The sequence below is a fragment of the Uloborus diversus genome, chromosome 4 (assembly GCF_026930045.1).
Source record: "Uloborus diversus isolate 005 chromosome 4, Udiv.v.3.1, whole genome shotgun sequence".
Taxonomy (NCBI): Eukaryota; Metazoa; Arthropoda; class Arachnida; order Araneae; family Uloboridae; genus Uloborus; species Uloborus diversus.
In genome coordinates this window covers 117389662-117402492 of record NC_072734.1, presented here as the reverse complement: position 1 = coordinate 117402492, position 12831 = coordinate 117389662, and the positions used below count along the sequence as shown (strand labels likewise).

Genomic DNA, 12831 nt, shown 5'->3' with positions numbered 1-12831 from the left:
AAACCAATTTCAAATGAAAAGATTAGAAAAAAAAAAGGTTCAATACCTGTTTTACTTAAAAAATAGTACTGTTGATTGCAGGGTTGTCCTGTTTTGTCCACCCTGGAAAAGACCATCCCGGACAAAATGTCATTTTGTCCACTTTTTCGGTAAACTGAAAGTTTTTAGTCAAAAATTTGAAATTTGAAAATAATAAATAATTATTTTCAAACTTCATTCTTCCTATTCAAGTACTATTTTAATATAAAAATAGCATACATAAATATGTATACAGGGGTCTGGCCAGAGGATATTTGGGTCTGTTAACGGACCCTTCACAAAAATCCGATCAACCAAACAAACCTTTCACAAAATCCTGATCAAACAAAACGGATCCTTCACAAAATTCTGATAAACAAGATCGGATCTTTCACAAATTGTTTATTGAAAGAGCAAAGCATATTTCTGTGTATAAACGGACAATTTTTGGAACTTTTTTTTAAGTCAAATTAGAGGGATCAGCTTATACAAAATCGGCTAATTTTGGAAAAAAAAAAAAAAAAATCGGCACTCTTGCAATGCTCCTGCAAGGGAAAAATAATTGCTACTGCCTAATAAATATAATGGTTGTTTGTTTTATCACATCTAATTAGCAGCGGTGTTGATGTCAACTTTTCTGAAAAGGCATTGGTAAGCACTTTTCTCCCTGCTCATGATTTAATAAACAATAATGATATATATCTGCAAAATGAACTTAGAACTGCAAAGGGATAGGGGAAAGGAAGGATATGGGTGGGGAAAAAATATGATCGCTTCATATAGGGTTACCAACTTCAAAATCATTACCACTTAACATCTGGTCTGGCGTTGAACCTTTATAATGACTTGATTAGAAAATATTCTCATCATTTTACCAGCTTGTCAATATTTGCGTTTATATGGTGTGGTGCAGTGCTATGTTTAATTGTTATTTTGGGAGAAAATTATATGGGTTTTGATTTTTCGATGCTAACAAGGATGATTAACTTTAAATAAACTCTTTTAATTACTGGTTTTTTTCCTTTAGATGTCTACATTTTGAAAAATGCAATCTTTTAACATCCGATTATTTTTGCGTCAACTGTGTCCACAAATATTAATGAAATGTTTATCATAGGACTCTAAAATGCAATCTTAAAATTGATTTTATCAAAAATATTTCTTTTACAAGCCGATTTTATACTTTTGGTGCCTTCACTTTGAGAATTGCGATCTCTTTGCATCCGCTATGGGAATTCAATTTTTCAAATTTTTGATGATTATTACGCTTTGTTAAGAGGTATACAATTAAAATATCTTTTTGTTTTTGTTAAAATCACGGAATTTATAAGTTTTAAACGAAATTCTGTGCTTTTTAAGAGTGTCTTGGGTCAAAAAGTTAAATGCTGAACCCTATTCTGTTTTTTTTTTTTAAATTTGATTTTTCACAAAATTAATTCATTTTTCACAAAATTATTTGATTTTTCACAAAAAACGGACCCTGTGAAAAATCCTGGACAGACCCCTGGTATATAAAAAATTGATTGAAGAATATTTTAAAGCGAAAATGAAAAAAATAAGATGAGTTGAAGTTTATGTAAATGTGTATATGTAATTCAAATGAGTGTTAATAAGTTATAATGCATGTAATAGCATTTATAGAAACAAACACATCAGCTGTGCATTTTGAGATGTTTATTTGTGATGTAGAGGTTTATTTCCCATAATAAATGCATTTATAAAATTAAAAAGTAGAAATGAAAAGTTTTTAAAGGTTGAAGTCTCTTAAAACATTAAAATCATAGTTAAAAAAATAATAGTTTTAAAAACTAAAAAAACAAGTAGCAAAATGAACTAAAAATAAAAAATAATCTATGGATGACAAGTATATAAAGTAATTGATGAAACACTTAATTTTACTGTAATATAAAAAAAAGTGGGGGGGGGGGGGGGGCTGCCTATTTACATTTTTGCAAGGATAACAAGTGGAAGAAATTTAAGACAACTGATAGGAAGCTCCCACGCTTTTTTCTACTACAGTGAAATTAAGTGTTTGGTCGATTACTTTATATACTTATCATCCAAAGTTATTTTTAACTTTTTAGTTCATTTTGCTACTAAAGCGTGTTTTTTAGTTTTTTAAACTATTTTATTTTTTTACTTTTTTAGTTCATTTTGCTACAAAAGCATGTTTTTTTTAAACTTTTAACAAAAACTTCCAAAATTAAAGGGGCCTTGCCCCAGGCACGTAGCTAGAACTTTGTTAAGGGGGGGGGTCCAAGGTTTCACGAACTTCAAAAGAGGAGGCATGCTAAAGCAAAATTAGTAGCTCATATTTACGTTAAAAAATAAATCCAATTAAAACTAATTATTAAAATATGATAATTAACTAAAATTAATTAAATAATTGAAATTGATAGAGCATTTATTAAAAAATTATTTAACAAAAATTTTACATTAAGTGGCAAAAAAATTAATCAGTTTATAAAATTAACATTAAACTAAAAGTTTTCCCATACTAAGTTTTCATACATGGATAGAAAACATCCATCACATAAGCTTCCTCTGTTCTGATGCTTTGAAAATGAGTGATATAATTCCTATTAATAAAAAGTTCACAATAAAAGAAAATCGGGGAAAACGAAAACTGTTCTATGGATTACTTGGAAAACGCAGGTAATAGTTTAATAAAATATTAAAGCTTTGTAATATATTTCAACAAAATATGTACAAGTCATTTTATTTGAAAAAAAAAAAAAAAATCTATATCTATCGAGTCGAATGTATAACTATGAATGCAGTATAACGTAATTCCGCCACCCTGTCCGATTTGAACAAGATTTCTGTCAAAACCCCACCCTCTCGACGAAAATATTAGCAAGGTTTCATTTAAAAAGCTTGAACTAGTATAGTTCTTTATTTCAAATAATCAGTAATCCAAGTTTCAGCACAAAGGTATTTATTTGTTATTTAGTTCTTTATTTATCTACTTTATAACATTCTTTTGATTATATGAAATTGAATGAAGTTTCTAATTTTATCCGTTTTCTAATTATCATTTCTAACCATCATTTAAAAACTTGAACAAACTATTAACTCTTTGAAGGATGGAGACTTCCTTTGTTGCAATCATTAAAAAAAAATGCGTATTGCCGTTTTTTTTAAATCGTTATTACAGTCGACGCTCGATATAACGACCATCTCCGTCCCAGAGAAAAAGGTCTTTATAACGAGTGGTCGTTATAAGAGGTATAAATTAAAAAAATGTACACCGTCATCATGCATGTCCAAATAAATGCCCAAATGTTTTTTATCATAGGAATTTTTAGAAAAGTAGTGCACAAAATATTATGACATATTAAACAAGTTTTAAAGTAGAAAATATAGGGAGGAAAATGTTACACACTTTCAGATCTGCTACTACTACTACTACCACAACAATTTCTGAAGATAAAACCAGAAACAGAGGTCTGCCTTTTTAGCAGACGTGATTTTTGCAAAACTTTATTTTCTGTTTCAGATATAGGTGATAAATTGTGTTTCTCTTGTTTTCCAAAGAAACATTTAAAAGTCCCTCGAGAACCCCAAATCTTTAAAAATACTAGATTCAAACACAAACTACCAATACATCTGTCAACTCCCTTTTCTTAGGAATCTGGAATTTCCTCGATTTTTCCTCCCATTATTTTTTCTGTGCTAGCTGTGGTGAATGGTAATCTCCCCCCCCCTCTTAAAGTTGGATTTGACATTGAAAACTTCAGGCAGATGTCTGTAAACAATAATCAATGTCATTTTAAGCTACAAATTTGTTTTATTGGAAAGAACACAAGAAATAGCGTCCGCTGATTCGGTCGCTGTATTGGATTAGACGATACATAACGGTCGTTATAACGAAAGCAAATTAACATAGAGTTTATAGAGACAAAGTTGGGACTTCTACCACTGGTCGTTATAATGGGACGGTCTTTATAATGTGTGGTCGTTATAATGAGCGTCGACTGTATTATTTTTTTGCAAAACGAATTGGTAAAATAAGCTATCTTAGGATCCGTTATGGTATTTTTTTTTCTTTCTAATGGGGCTTCATTAGAGGCTTTAGCCTTTTCGGACCTAGTGCGAACCACCGATATGGCATCTAGTCTTTCAAATGCTACCATTAAGGCGCGGATGTGACTGCACAGGAAATTTCGATGCCGAGTTTTTCACCAGATGGAGACACTTGAGCTCTCTTCGGTGCGAAACTGCACTAGGGGTTTAATTTTGTCAAGCCAAACGAATACCTGAGAGATCTTTTACCTGTCGAGTAGTGGAATGTATGGTGAATGAAATTAAGCATCTACGTATTTTTATTTTAACAACATTTTGGAAAAAATGCAAATGATTGCTTTTTATAAATGTTTTTTATAAGGTCATGAATGATTTAAACATTATTGGCGATTTTCCTCTGATGTTTTCAATTTGATGTTTCATTTAAAAGATCAAGAGGAGGCATCGCACCCACCTATCTCACCACCAAACACGAGTTCAGTTTATTCTGCCAATACAAAAAAAACTTCTGTACAAATCAGTCTTTTTCAAATTAAAAATATAATTGTAAACAACTACAGGGAAAATGGCAATATACTCTATTAGGAATTATCGTGTCAATATTTGATTATAACTTGGTTACTTTACTGTCTTTATTATCAGTAAGCAAGTGTTCGACTCGAAAATTCCATGATTTGGAGTCAAATGTCAAATTTTGATCATTAAGGTAATCTTCGTCCCGTTTGCGATAATACAGTAGCATTAAATTAGATACATTTTCAACAATATGTAATATAAGATAAATAAATACCTTTGTGCTGAATAGTAAAGTCAGACCAAACAACGTAAGTAGAAGCACTTTGTGCTTCTACTTACGTTGTTTGGTCTGACTTTAATATGTAATATGCATAAAGCTAGCCAATTTTTGAAATCAAAACTTATAGGTTTCTTATTGCCTCAGTTTATAAATTTTTTGCTCAACAGTCATCTGATGTTCAAAAGCCTAAAGACAACTTTTGTAAAAAAATCTTAGAATGATTGTGGTTAAAAATCCAGTAATGATTTAAATCTACCTTCCAAAATTCATCTAACAATAATAACACTTCTGATTCTTTCATTTTCAAATTGGTATAACTTCCATTCTAGGAGCGATTTTGTAATCATCATGTATTCTCGAAAGCATATCATATTTTATAACGTAGGTATTGACTTTTTTTTTCTTTCTTTTATGTGATGTTAGTAAAAGATATTCTATTGCAAGAAATAACAAATAATTTTAACTTGAAGAAATTAAGAGTTTAAAAAAATATCTAATATAGACGTGAAAAACACAAGAAAATGTACCTCGCATTGACCTTTTTTTAATTATATGCGTAGTAAATAGCAGAAACTTTCACCTAGTAATTTTATAGTTAAATGCACATGTCCGTTTTTTGTTACGTTTAATGCTACCTTCGCAATTTGCTAATGATGGATGCATAGACGCTTATTAAATAATTCCTCAGTAAAAAGGCGGTAAATACTAATCAGAAAATTTATTCCAATGAAACAAATACAAATATGCTTTTCTTGGAAAAACGGAACAACATCGAAGAAAGATTTTTTTCTTCAGTTAAAAATGACTAGCTGCTCTTCTCTTGGGACCATACACTCACATTTCAGTAAGATTTAAAAGTACGAATTTCTAATAATTACTTTTAAATTACATGTGTTAATATGGCCGAACTTGCAATTTCATAAACTGATTACAGTAAAATATTCAAGTAATTTTCAATTTCATTCTTCGCTTCATAAAATTTTGATACAGCGAAAAGTAATTTCGTTGCATCAACTTCAAATTTATTTATTCACTTATGTTCAAAAAAAAAAAAAAAAAAAAAAACAAACTTTTCAGGATTACAGTTTAAAAGTTGTAAGCTTCCGGGGAGATAAGTAATCTATTATTGTTAAAAATAAACTAAAAGTTTAAATAAGATTATTAATCAAAATATAAAATGAATCTGAAATAAATCATACCAATAATATAAAGTTCAAAAATAAATTAATAATTAATATTTATTTTTTCTCATCCTCAATCACACGAAATGTGTAGAATTTTTTTTTCGTTGCTGTCGGAACTTAGTTTTTAAATGGGAAAACATATTAACACATAAATTGCTCGTATTGTTAAGAAAACTTTAAAAGGAAACTCTACAACTTTCCTAGTTTATGTACACTTAATTTTCTTCTGATTACAATTTTTGTTCAAGATATGTTTCCTATAAGCACGTGGTAGAAAAAAACTGTGTGTTAAAACAGAAAATAATAGGAATTTCAATTACTAATTCACCAGGGATGCACCTCACTCTGGCTGTCCTTCGTGCAGCATGTGTCTAGGAAATCAAGTCCAAACGGGAAAAGAGTCAAAACGAAAAGAAAGAAAGAAAACCACCCCAATGAGACTGGGGAATGTTTGTTTTCAATTACTTTGCCGATGGCAATTTGGTGGACTGAGGGAGAGGGGCCGAATTTCAAGGTCACAACCCAGTTGGGTTGAATTGGAAATTCGTCGTTTTCGGACGGATTCTTCGCGACACAGGAAGAGACCGGCGGCAACTCGGAACCCGCAGTTATTTCACGAGGTTCTCGTGTTCTGAATTGACTCGGACGCGGGAAAATTGTCGATAAATGAGAATATTTAAGGGGGAAAATACCGGGTTTCATAAAATTTCTCTCTTTGGAAAATTTTTGTTGTCGTGAGGTGCAACAACCGAGAAAAAGCAGACAGTGGTCTTTCGGAAAGGGGGGGGGGGGGGGTCCGGACCCCATGGACCCCCCCCTGGCTACGTCCTTGCTTGCCCTCTCATTTTTCAGCGTTTAAAATTAATGACGGCTTGAAAATGGTTTCTTTATAGTTGGATTGATTTATTTCACGAAAGTAAAAATTAAAAACGCCAAATAAATGATCTCAAGGGTCTATCGAGAGGAAATGTAGATATTTTTAAGGACTCTTCACAAAAATCTAATTAAAAGGACCTTTCACAAAATTCTAATTAGTTAAAAAGGAACCTTCACAAAATGCTAGTTAGTGAAAAAGGAACCTTCACAAAATTCTAATTAGTTAAAAAAAAACCTTCACAAAATTCTAATTAGTTCAAAAGGAACCTTCACAAAGTGCTAATTACTTTAAAAGGATTCTTCACAAAATTCTGATTACTAGTTAAAAAGGAACCTTCACAAAATGCTAATTAGTTAAAAAGGAACCTTCACAAAATGCTAATTAGTTAAAAAGGATCCTTCACAAAATTCTGATTTTAGTTAAAAAGAAACCTTTACAAAATTCTGATTAGTTAAAAAGGAACCTTCACAAAATTCTAATTAGTTGAAGAGGAACCTTCACAAATTGCTAATTAGTTAAAAAAGCATCCTCTACAAAATTCTAATTAGTTAAAAAGACCCTTCACAAAATTATAATTAGTTAAAAAGGAACCTTCACAAAATGCTAATTAGTTAAAAAGGATCCTTCACAAAATTCTGATTAGTTAAAAAGGAACCTTCACAAAATTTTTATTAGTTGAAGAGGAACCTTCACAAAATTCTGTTTAGTTAAAAAGGACTCTTCACAAAACTCTAATTAGTTGAAAAGGAACCTTCACAAAATTCTGATAAACTAAGAGGACACTTCAAAAAATTTTGATTGACCAAATCAGACCTTTCATGTACTCATTTTTACTTCCTTTTACAAAAAAGGAAGTATTATATTCGCTAAAAAATTTTCACTCAAAATTCGACCTTAATTTCCATTTTGCTCACCACCGAATTATTTAATGTTAAAAACACAAACCAGAAATCAAATGTGTAGTGAGGGATAACTTTTGGTTTGCATTTTGAAATTTCCACCAAAAGATTTGATTTTTCACATTTTTTTTTTTAAATCGCAAAAATAGGACCCTGTGAAAAATCCTGGATAGACACCTGGAACTTTTCTCATCTTATTTTATAAGAATGGAACATGCAGAAGGGACGTTACTGTGGCCATCCAGCCTGATTTTTGGTGCCATTTTCCACATTTTTGGAAGAAACTAATTTTTTTTTTTTTTTAAAGTTCAGTATTATAATCCAACTTTACCAAAAAAAAAAAAAAATCAGCTTCGGGGGACCAAGCCCCCTTACCCTTACACTTCTTTTGAGCCCCCACTTTTTTGATGCACCAAGCACCTATTCCTGTCATCTTCTGTTTGGTTCATAACAAGTTTAATTTTCTATAGAATTGATTACTGTCAGGGGCGGATCCAGACAGAATTCTTGGAGGTAGCTATTTGGAAATTTTTGAATATTACAAATATCAATATAACCCACCTTTAACCAGATCATTTTTTAAGGAATTTGCACGTGGCGACACAAGTTTAACATAAAGGCTGTAACCGTTCCAATAATTTTCCTCTTTTCTTAATAAAAGTGCATATATCGTCGCCTCAAAGTGGTAATTCCTGTATTCAGTACTGTTTGTTTTGAGGTGACTGTATAGGACTTCTGATTTAAGGGAAAGCCGATATGAACCAACCTTAAGTATAATATTAACTCCGAAGTAAAGAGGGCCGGGGGTTTCTCCCCCAGAAAATTTTGGAATTTGTAGTCTTAAAACGCATTTTACACGATCTTTGGTAATGTTAGGGGAAAAGAGATTTGGTGGTGCTCCCCTGTCCATTTTTTAAAATTGTAGCACTAAGAATGCAGCTTCAGATAATCTTTGATGTTAAGGGAGGAGAGATTTGAGGGCTCATCCAAGGAAATTTTTCTGATTTGTAATCTTAGAAATTCATTTTAACTGTCTTTCATAATATTAAGGACTCGGATGCGACTCCATCCCCCAACCCATTTTTCGAAATTGAAACTTTAAAAATGCAAACATTATCTCCAATAATGTTTGAAAGAGGGAGGTTCGGGGGCTCTCCGGCAGATTTTTTTTTGCAATTGTAGAGCTAAAAATGCAGTTTAATATGATCTTTTTGTGATGATACGTGGAGGAGAGATTCGAGGCCCACACCAAGAATTTTTTCTAATTTACAATTACAGTCTTAAAGATGCATTTTAAATATCTTTGGTAATGGTAGGGGAAAAAAGGGTTGGAGCACTTCCCCGGAAATTGTTAGAAATTGTAGCTTTAAAAAGGCTGTTTTAGACAATTTATGGTGATGTTAAGGGGAGGAGAGATTAAAAGGCCCATTCCAGGAAATTTTTCTGATTTACAGACTTTAAAACAAATTTTAGACTATCTTTGGTGAGGTTAGTGTTTGAAGAGTTTCGAAGGGTCCACTTAGAACAAAAAAAATGATTAGATTTTTTTTCAATTTAAGCCAGGAAAGAGGGTTTTAAAAAACTACTTGAAACTTCCTCAGTGTGGGTTTATGACTCGGCATTGTTTTTCTATTCATGTTAGACTTCGAGGAATAATAAGGATTTTTTTAATATTTAGCTCTAAAACAGGTTTTTAACTATTTTTGAAAATTTTTCAGTGTGACCATGCCCCTCTCCCACTCATTATTTTACTTTATACTTTGTAAGCATTATAAGAGAAAATTTTTGCATTTTTGCTGAAAAAAATGGAATTTTAACTATTTTTAAAATTTTCTTGGAGGGGGCCATGGCCCCCATGGTCCCCTCTCTGGGTCCGCCCATGATTACTGTTGTGGTCTTTGTTCATTTCGTATATTTCACTTCTCTGAAAATGTCGAGGAGTATTTTCATGTCTTGGAAATTTAATCTTTTTCCAGTTTTAACCTTTTTCAACCATGGTGGTAGCAGATCAAGGCAGCTGGCAAGCTGATGTCGTTTTTGTTATTGAAGGCACTGCCAACTTGAGTCCCTACGTTGAAAGTTTAAAAGCAAATTACATTCTTCCCACTTTAGAGTAAGTTCTTATGTTATTTTTATCTTGAATGTATTATTTGTGAGAAATTTTTTTTGTCTTTTTAAAATTGGTAATTTGAATAATATTTCAAGTTCTTTAAACTGTTAAGTCTGAAAGCTTAAATTTCTTAATATTTGCTAATTGCAGGGCTTCATTATGACTAGGACAAATTAATTTTAAAGTATTTGCCAGGTTATACGAACTTTATAGAAATGATGAGATAAAATTATGAATGAATGATAAGGGCTGATGAGTCTACTGGTAGTACTTTAACTTTGAATTTTTCTCACAATGCAATCTGGTTTTTCTGTTTTTTCAAAATTGTTTTGGAAATTTGTTGAATGATCATTATTTTTTGATTCATTTATTTTAGGTATTTCAATGGTGCTCCCTCTGATGATAGGGATTGTGGCTGTGATGTAAGTAAAAAATGATTTTTTTCAGTAGTAAGTCTGCAAAAGAGTAAACATTAGCTTTTTTTCTGAAGTATTTTTTAAAAATTTAGTTTAGAAACACACTTTGTTGCAGTTCAGGACTTTTTACCATTTAAAAAAAAAAAAAAAAAAAAACGGATTGTTATTATTTTTAAATATTGTAAAATGTTTGTATTATTACTGATTGTTTGCAAAATTTTATACAGTTACAGTTATAAAGTTAACTTAAATGAAAAAATTTTGTTTCCCATGTATTGTATTTACAGCATTTAATCAAAATATGGAATGTTTTAATTCTAAACAGAAATAGGCATTATAACCTATTGTAGGGGGTAACATATATTAGGTATTATTATTTAGAATTTTTAATTGATATGTTTTATGCTTGGATGAACAATTTTTTTTCAATGTAATTTTGGAAAATAAGCCAATGTTATACACTGGAACCTCACCAGTTAAAACATATATCCTTTTTTTTTAAAAAGAAAAGAATTGTTGCTATCATCTCCAGACAGGGTTGGCAAGTTTCTGCCGAGGCGGTTAAAACCACTGGTAGAAACCGGTTAAAACTGGCATGGCAAAAACCACTTTCTGCCACATTTGCGGCAAAAACTGGCAAAAACACAAAATGGAAAAAAAATTAAATTATTGACATGCAATAAGAAGTGCATGGAAAAAATAATTATTAACCAAAGCAAAATTTAAATATGATATTACCACAATTTAAAATCAAATGTTACATTGTTTGGACCCTGCAGTTGCTTCTTAGAAAAGGTGGTTTCTAAAATCTAAACAGTTTCTCAATCTAATATGTACAAATGAGAAACTTTAGAATATTCCTGCGACAGAAGAGCTAGCAGGCAATGCATGAAGGAACAAGCAATGTTCGTGAAACTTTCATCTATTGTATATATTTTTTTAACTGCTCCACCATGTAGTAACTGTGGTAGTGGGAGAAATTCTACTGGAAAAATAAGTTTTGAGAAATAGGGTCAATTTGTTTTGCAAAGCTGTGACATTAAGTACAAAATCTATGTTACAGGGTGGCGACAGATCAGGGAAATCAGGGAGATCAGGGAAAAGTCAGGGAACTTTATTAATCAGGGAAAAGTCAGGGAAATATCAGGGAATTTTGAAAAAATAACAAAAAATCAGGGAAAATTGATTTTATGAGATTTTTTTTTTTTTTTGCTTTAAAAAATTAAGTACTCTAATTCCCTACACATTTTTCGCCAATTATCTGTTCAAAACAAAAAAAAAAGTAAAATTAATGAGATGCGATTATACACTGCCGCATATTTGTGCATATTTTTTCGTCAACGTCAAAGTAATGAATCTTATTTATTAACCACAGGATGAACTTCCTACGATTGCTTCTGTGTCTGTTAGGTTGTTTATTTTACGTAGTTTGAAATTTCCTTTTACGCTTTCAATGCTACGTAAAATAAACAAACATACAGGCAAAGAGGAAGCCTTCATTAATGCCTTAGCTCCTTTGCCTTTATTCCATTGTCTCGAAGTAATTAGCATACTGTAATCACGATTTCAAGAAAAAAATCTTTGGTTTCTGAATTAATACTATAAAAGCTTAAAAGTTATTACTTCTTCGCGTTTTTAATTTAATTGCTAAAATTGAACTTTCAATAAAAAAAACTTTGTTTTTTGCCGTTATACTATTTGTTGTCACCGCAGATCATAAAGGATTTTTCTTCAGACTTAAGTGATTCTTTAGTTTTATAACCAAGTTGTATTCTTCTTCTATATATTTTAAAGTTAACTAATTGCTTTTTTTCTTCTTTTTTTTCTTCTTTTTTTCTTCTTGCATTTCAAAGTTGTTTGTTACAAAAGCAATCTAAGATTTTTTTTTCGTTACATACTGAAATCATTTGAAATAGAGTTAACTTGTGTACTTAAGTAAATATCTTTATTTTTTATTGTTAAAATGCTGTATTCATTCATCAAAACCTATGTTCTTGATTAGAGAAAAGCTCCCTATGAATGGATGTCAAATGGTTTCATCTGTTTTGCATAAATATGTCAATTAGTCATATAAGAATAACTACATTACTTCTATTCTATCACTATTACTTGTTATTCTTGCAACAATTATTACACTGTTTAAAAACTTAATTCAAAATAATTTCAATTACTTTTTAGTTCTATCATAAATACACATAGTACGTTTTTAAGAGTAATTTTAATAGTTTCTTAAAATTCTTATGCTAAGTGGTTTCTGGAAGTAAAGTTTTTTTTTAAATTTTCTATAATCTTTCCATGTAAAAAAATTTAATATACTGTTTTGTAGGGGTTTCCCCCCCCCCTCCAAAAAAATGACGATATGTTATTTTTTAAAACCATTTTATTAAAAAAGCAGCATCTTTTTAAAATACATCTTTAGTTCAACAATTTTACACAACTTAAAACGTTTAAAATACTGCATTTTATACAAACATACAATGAATTTCAAGTAGAGCAAAGAAAGAA

The 12831-nt window shown here is 30.8% G+C and overlaps 1 protein-coding gene across 1 annotated transcript in view; it reads left to right on the top strand.

Moving 5' to 3' along the window:
* Nucleotides 1-9794: 9794 nt before the first annotated feature.
* The window catches only part of LOC129220053 (mediator of RNA polymerase II transcription subunit 25-like), a 61892-nt gene continuing 58855 nt past the window's right edge, over nucleotides 9795-12831 (top strand). The window contains 2 exon segments of the mRNA XM_054854393.1: nucleotides 9795-9913; nucleotides 10287-10332. Coding sequence (XP_054710368.1) covers nucleotides 9795-9913; nucleotides 10287-10332 — 165 coding nt within the window.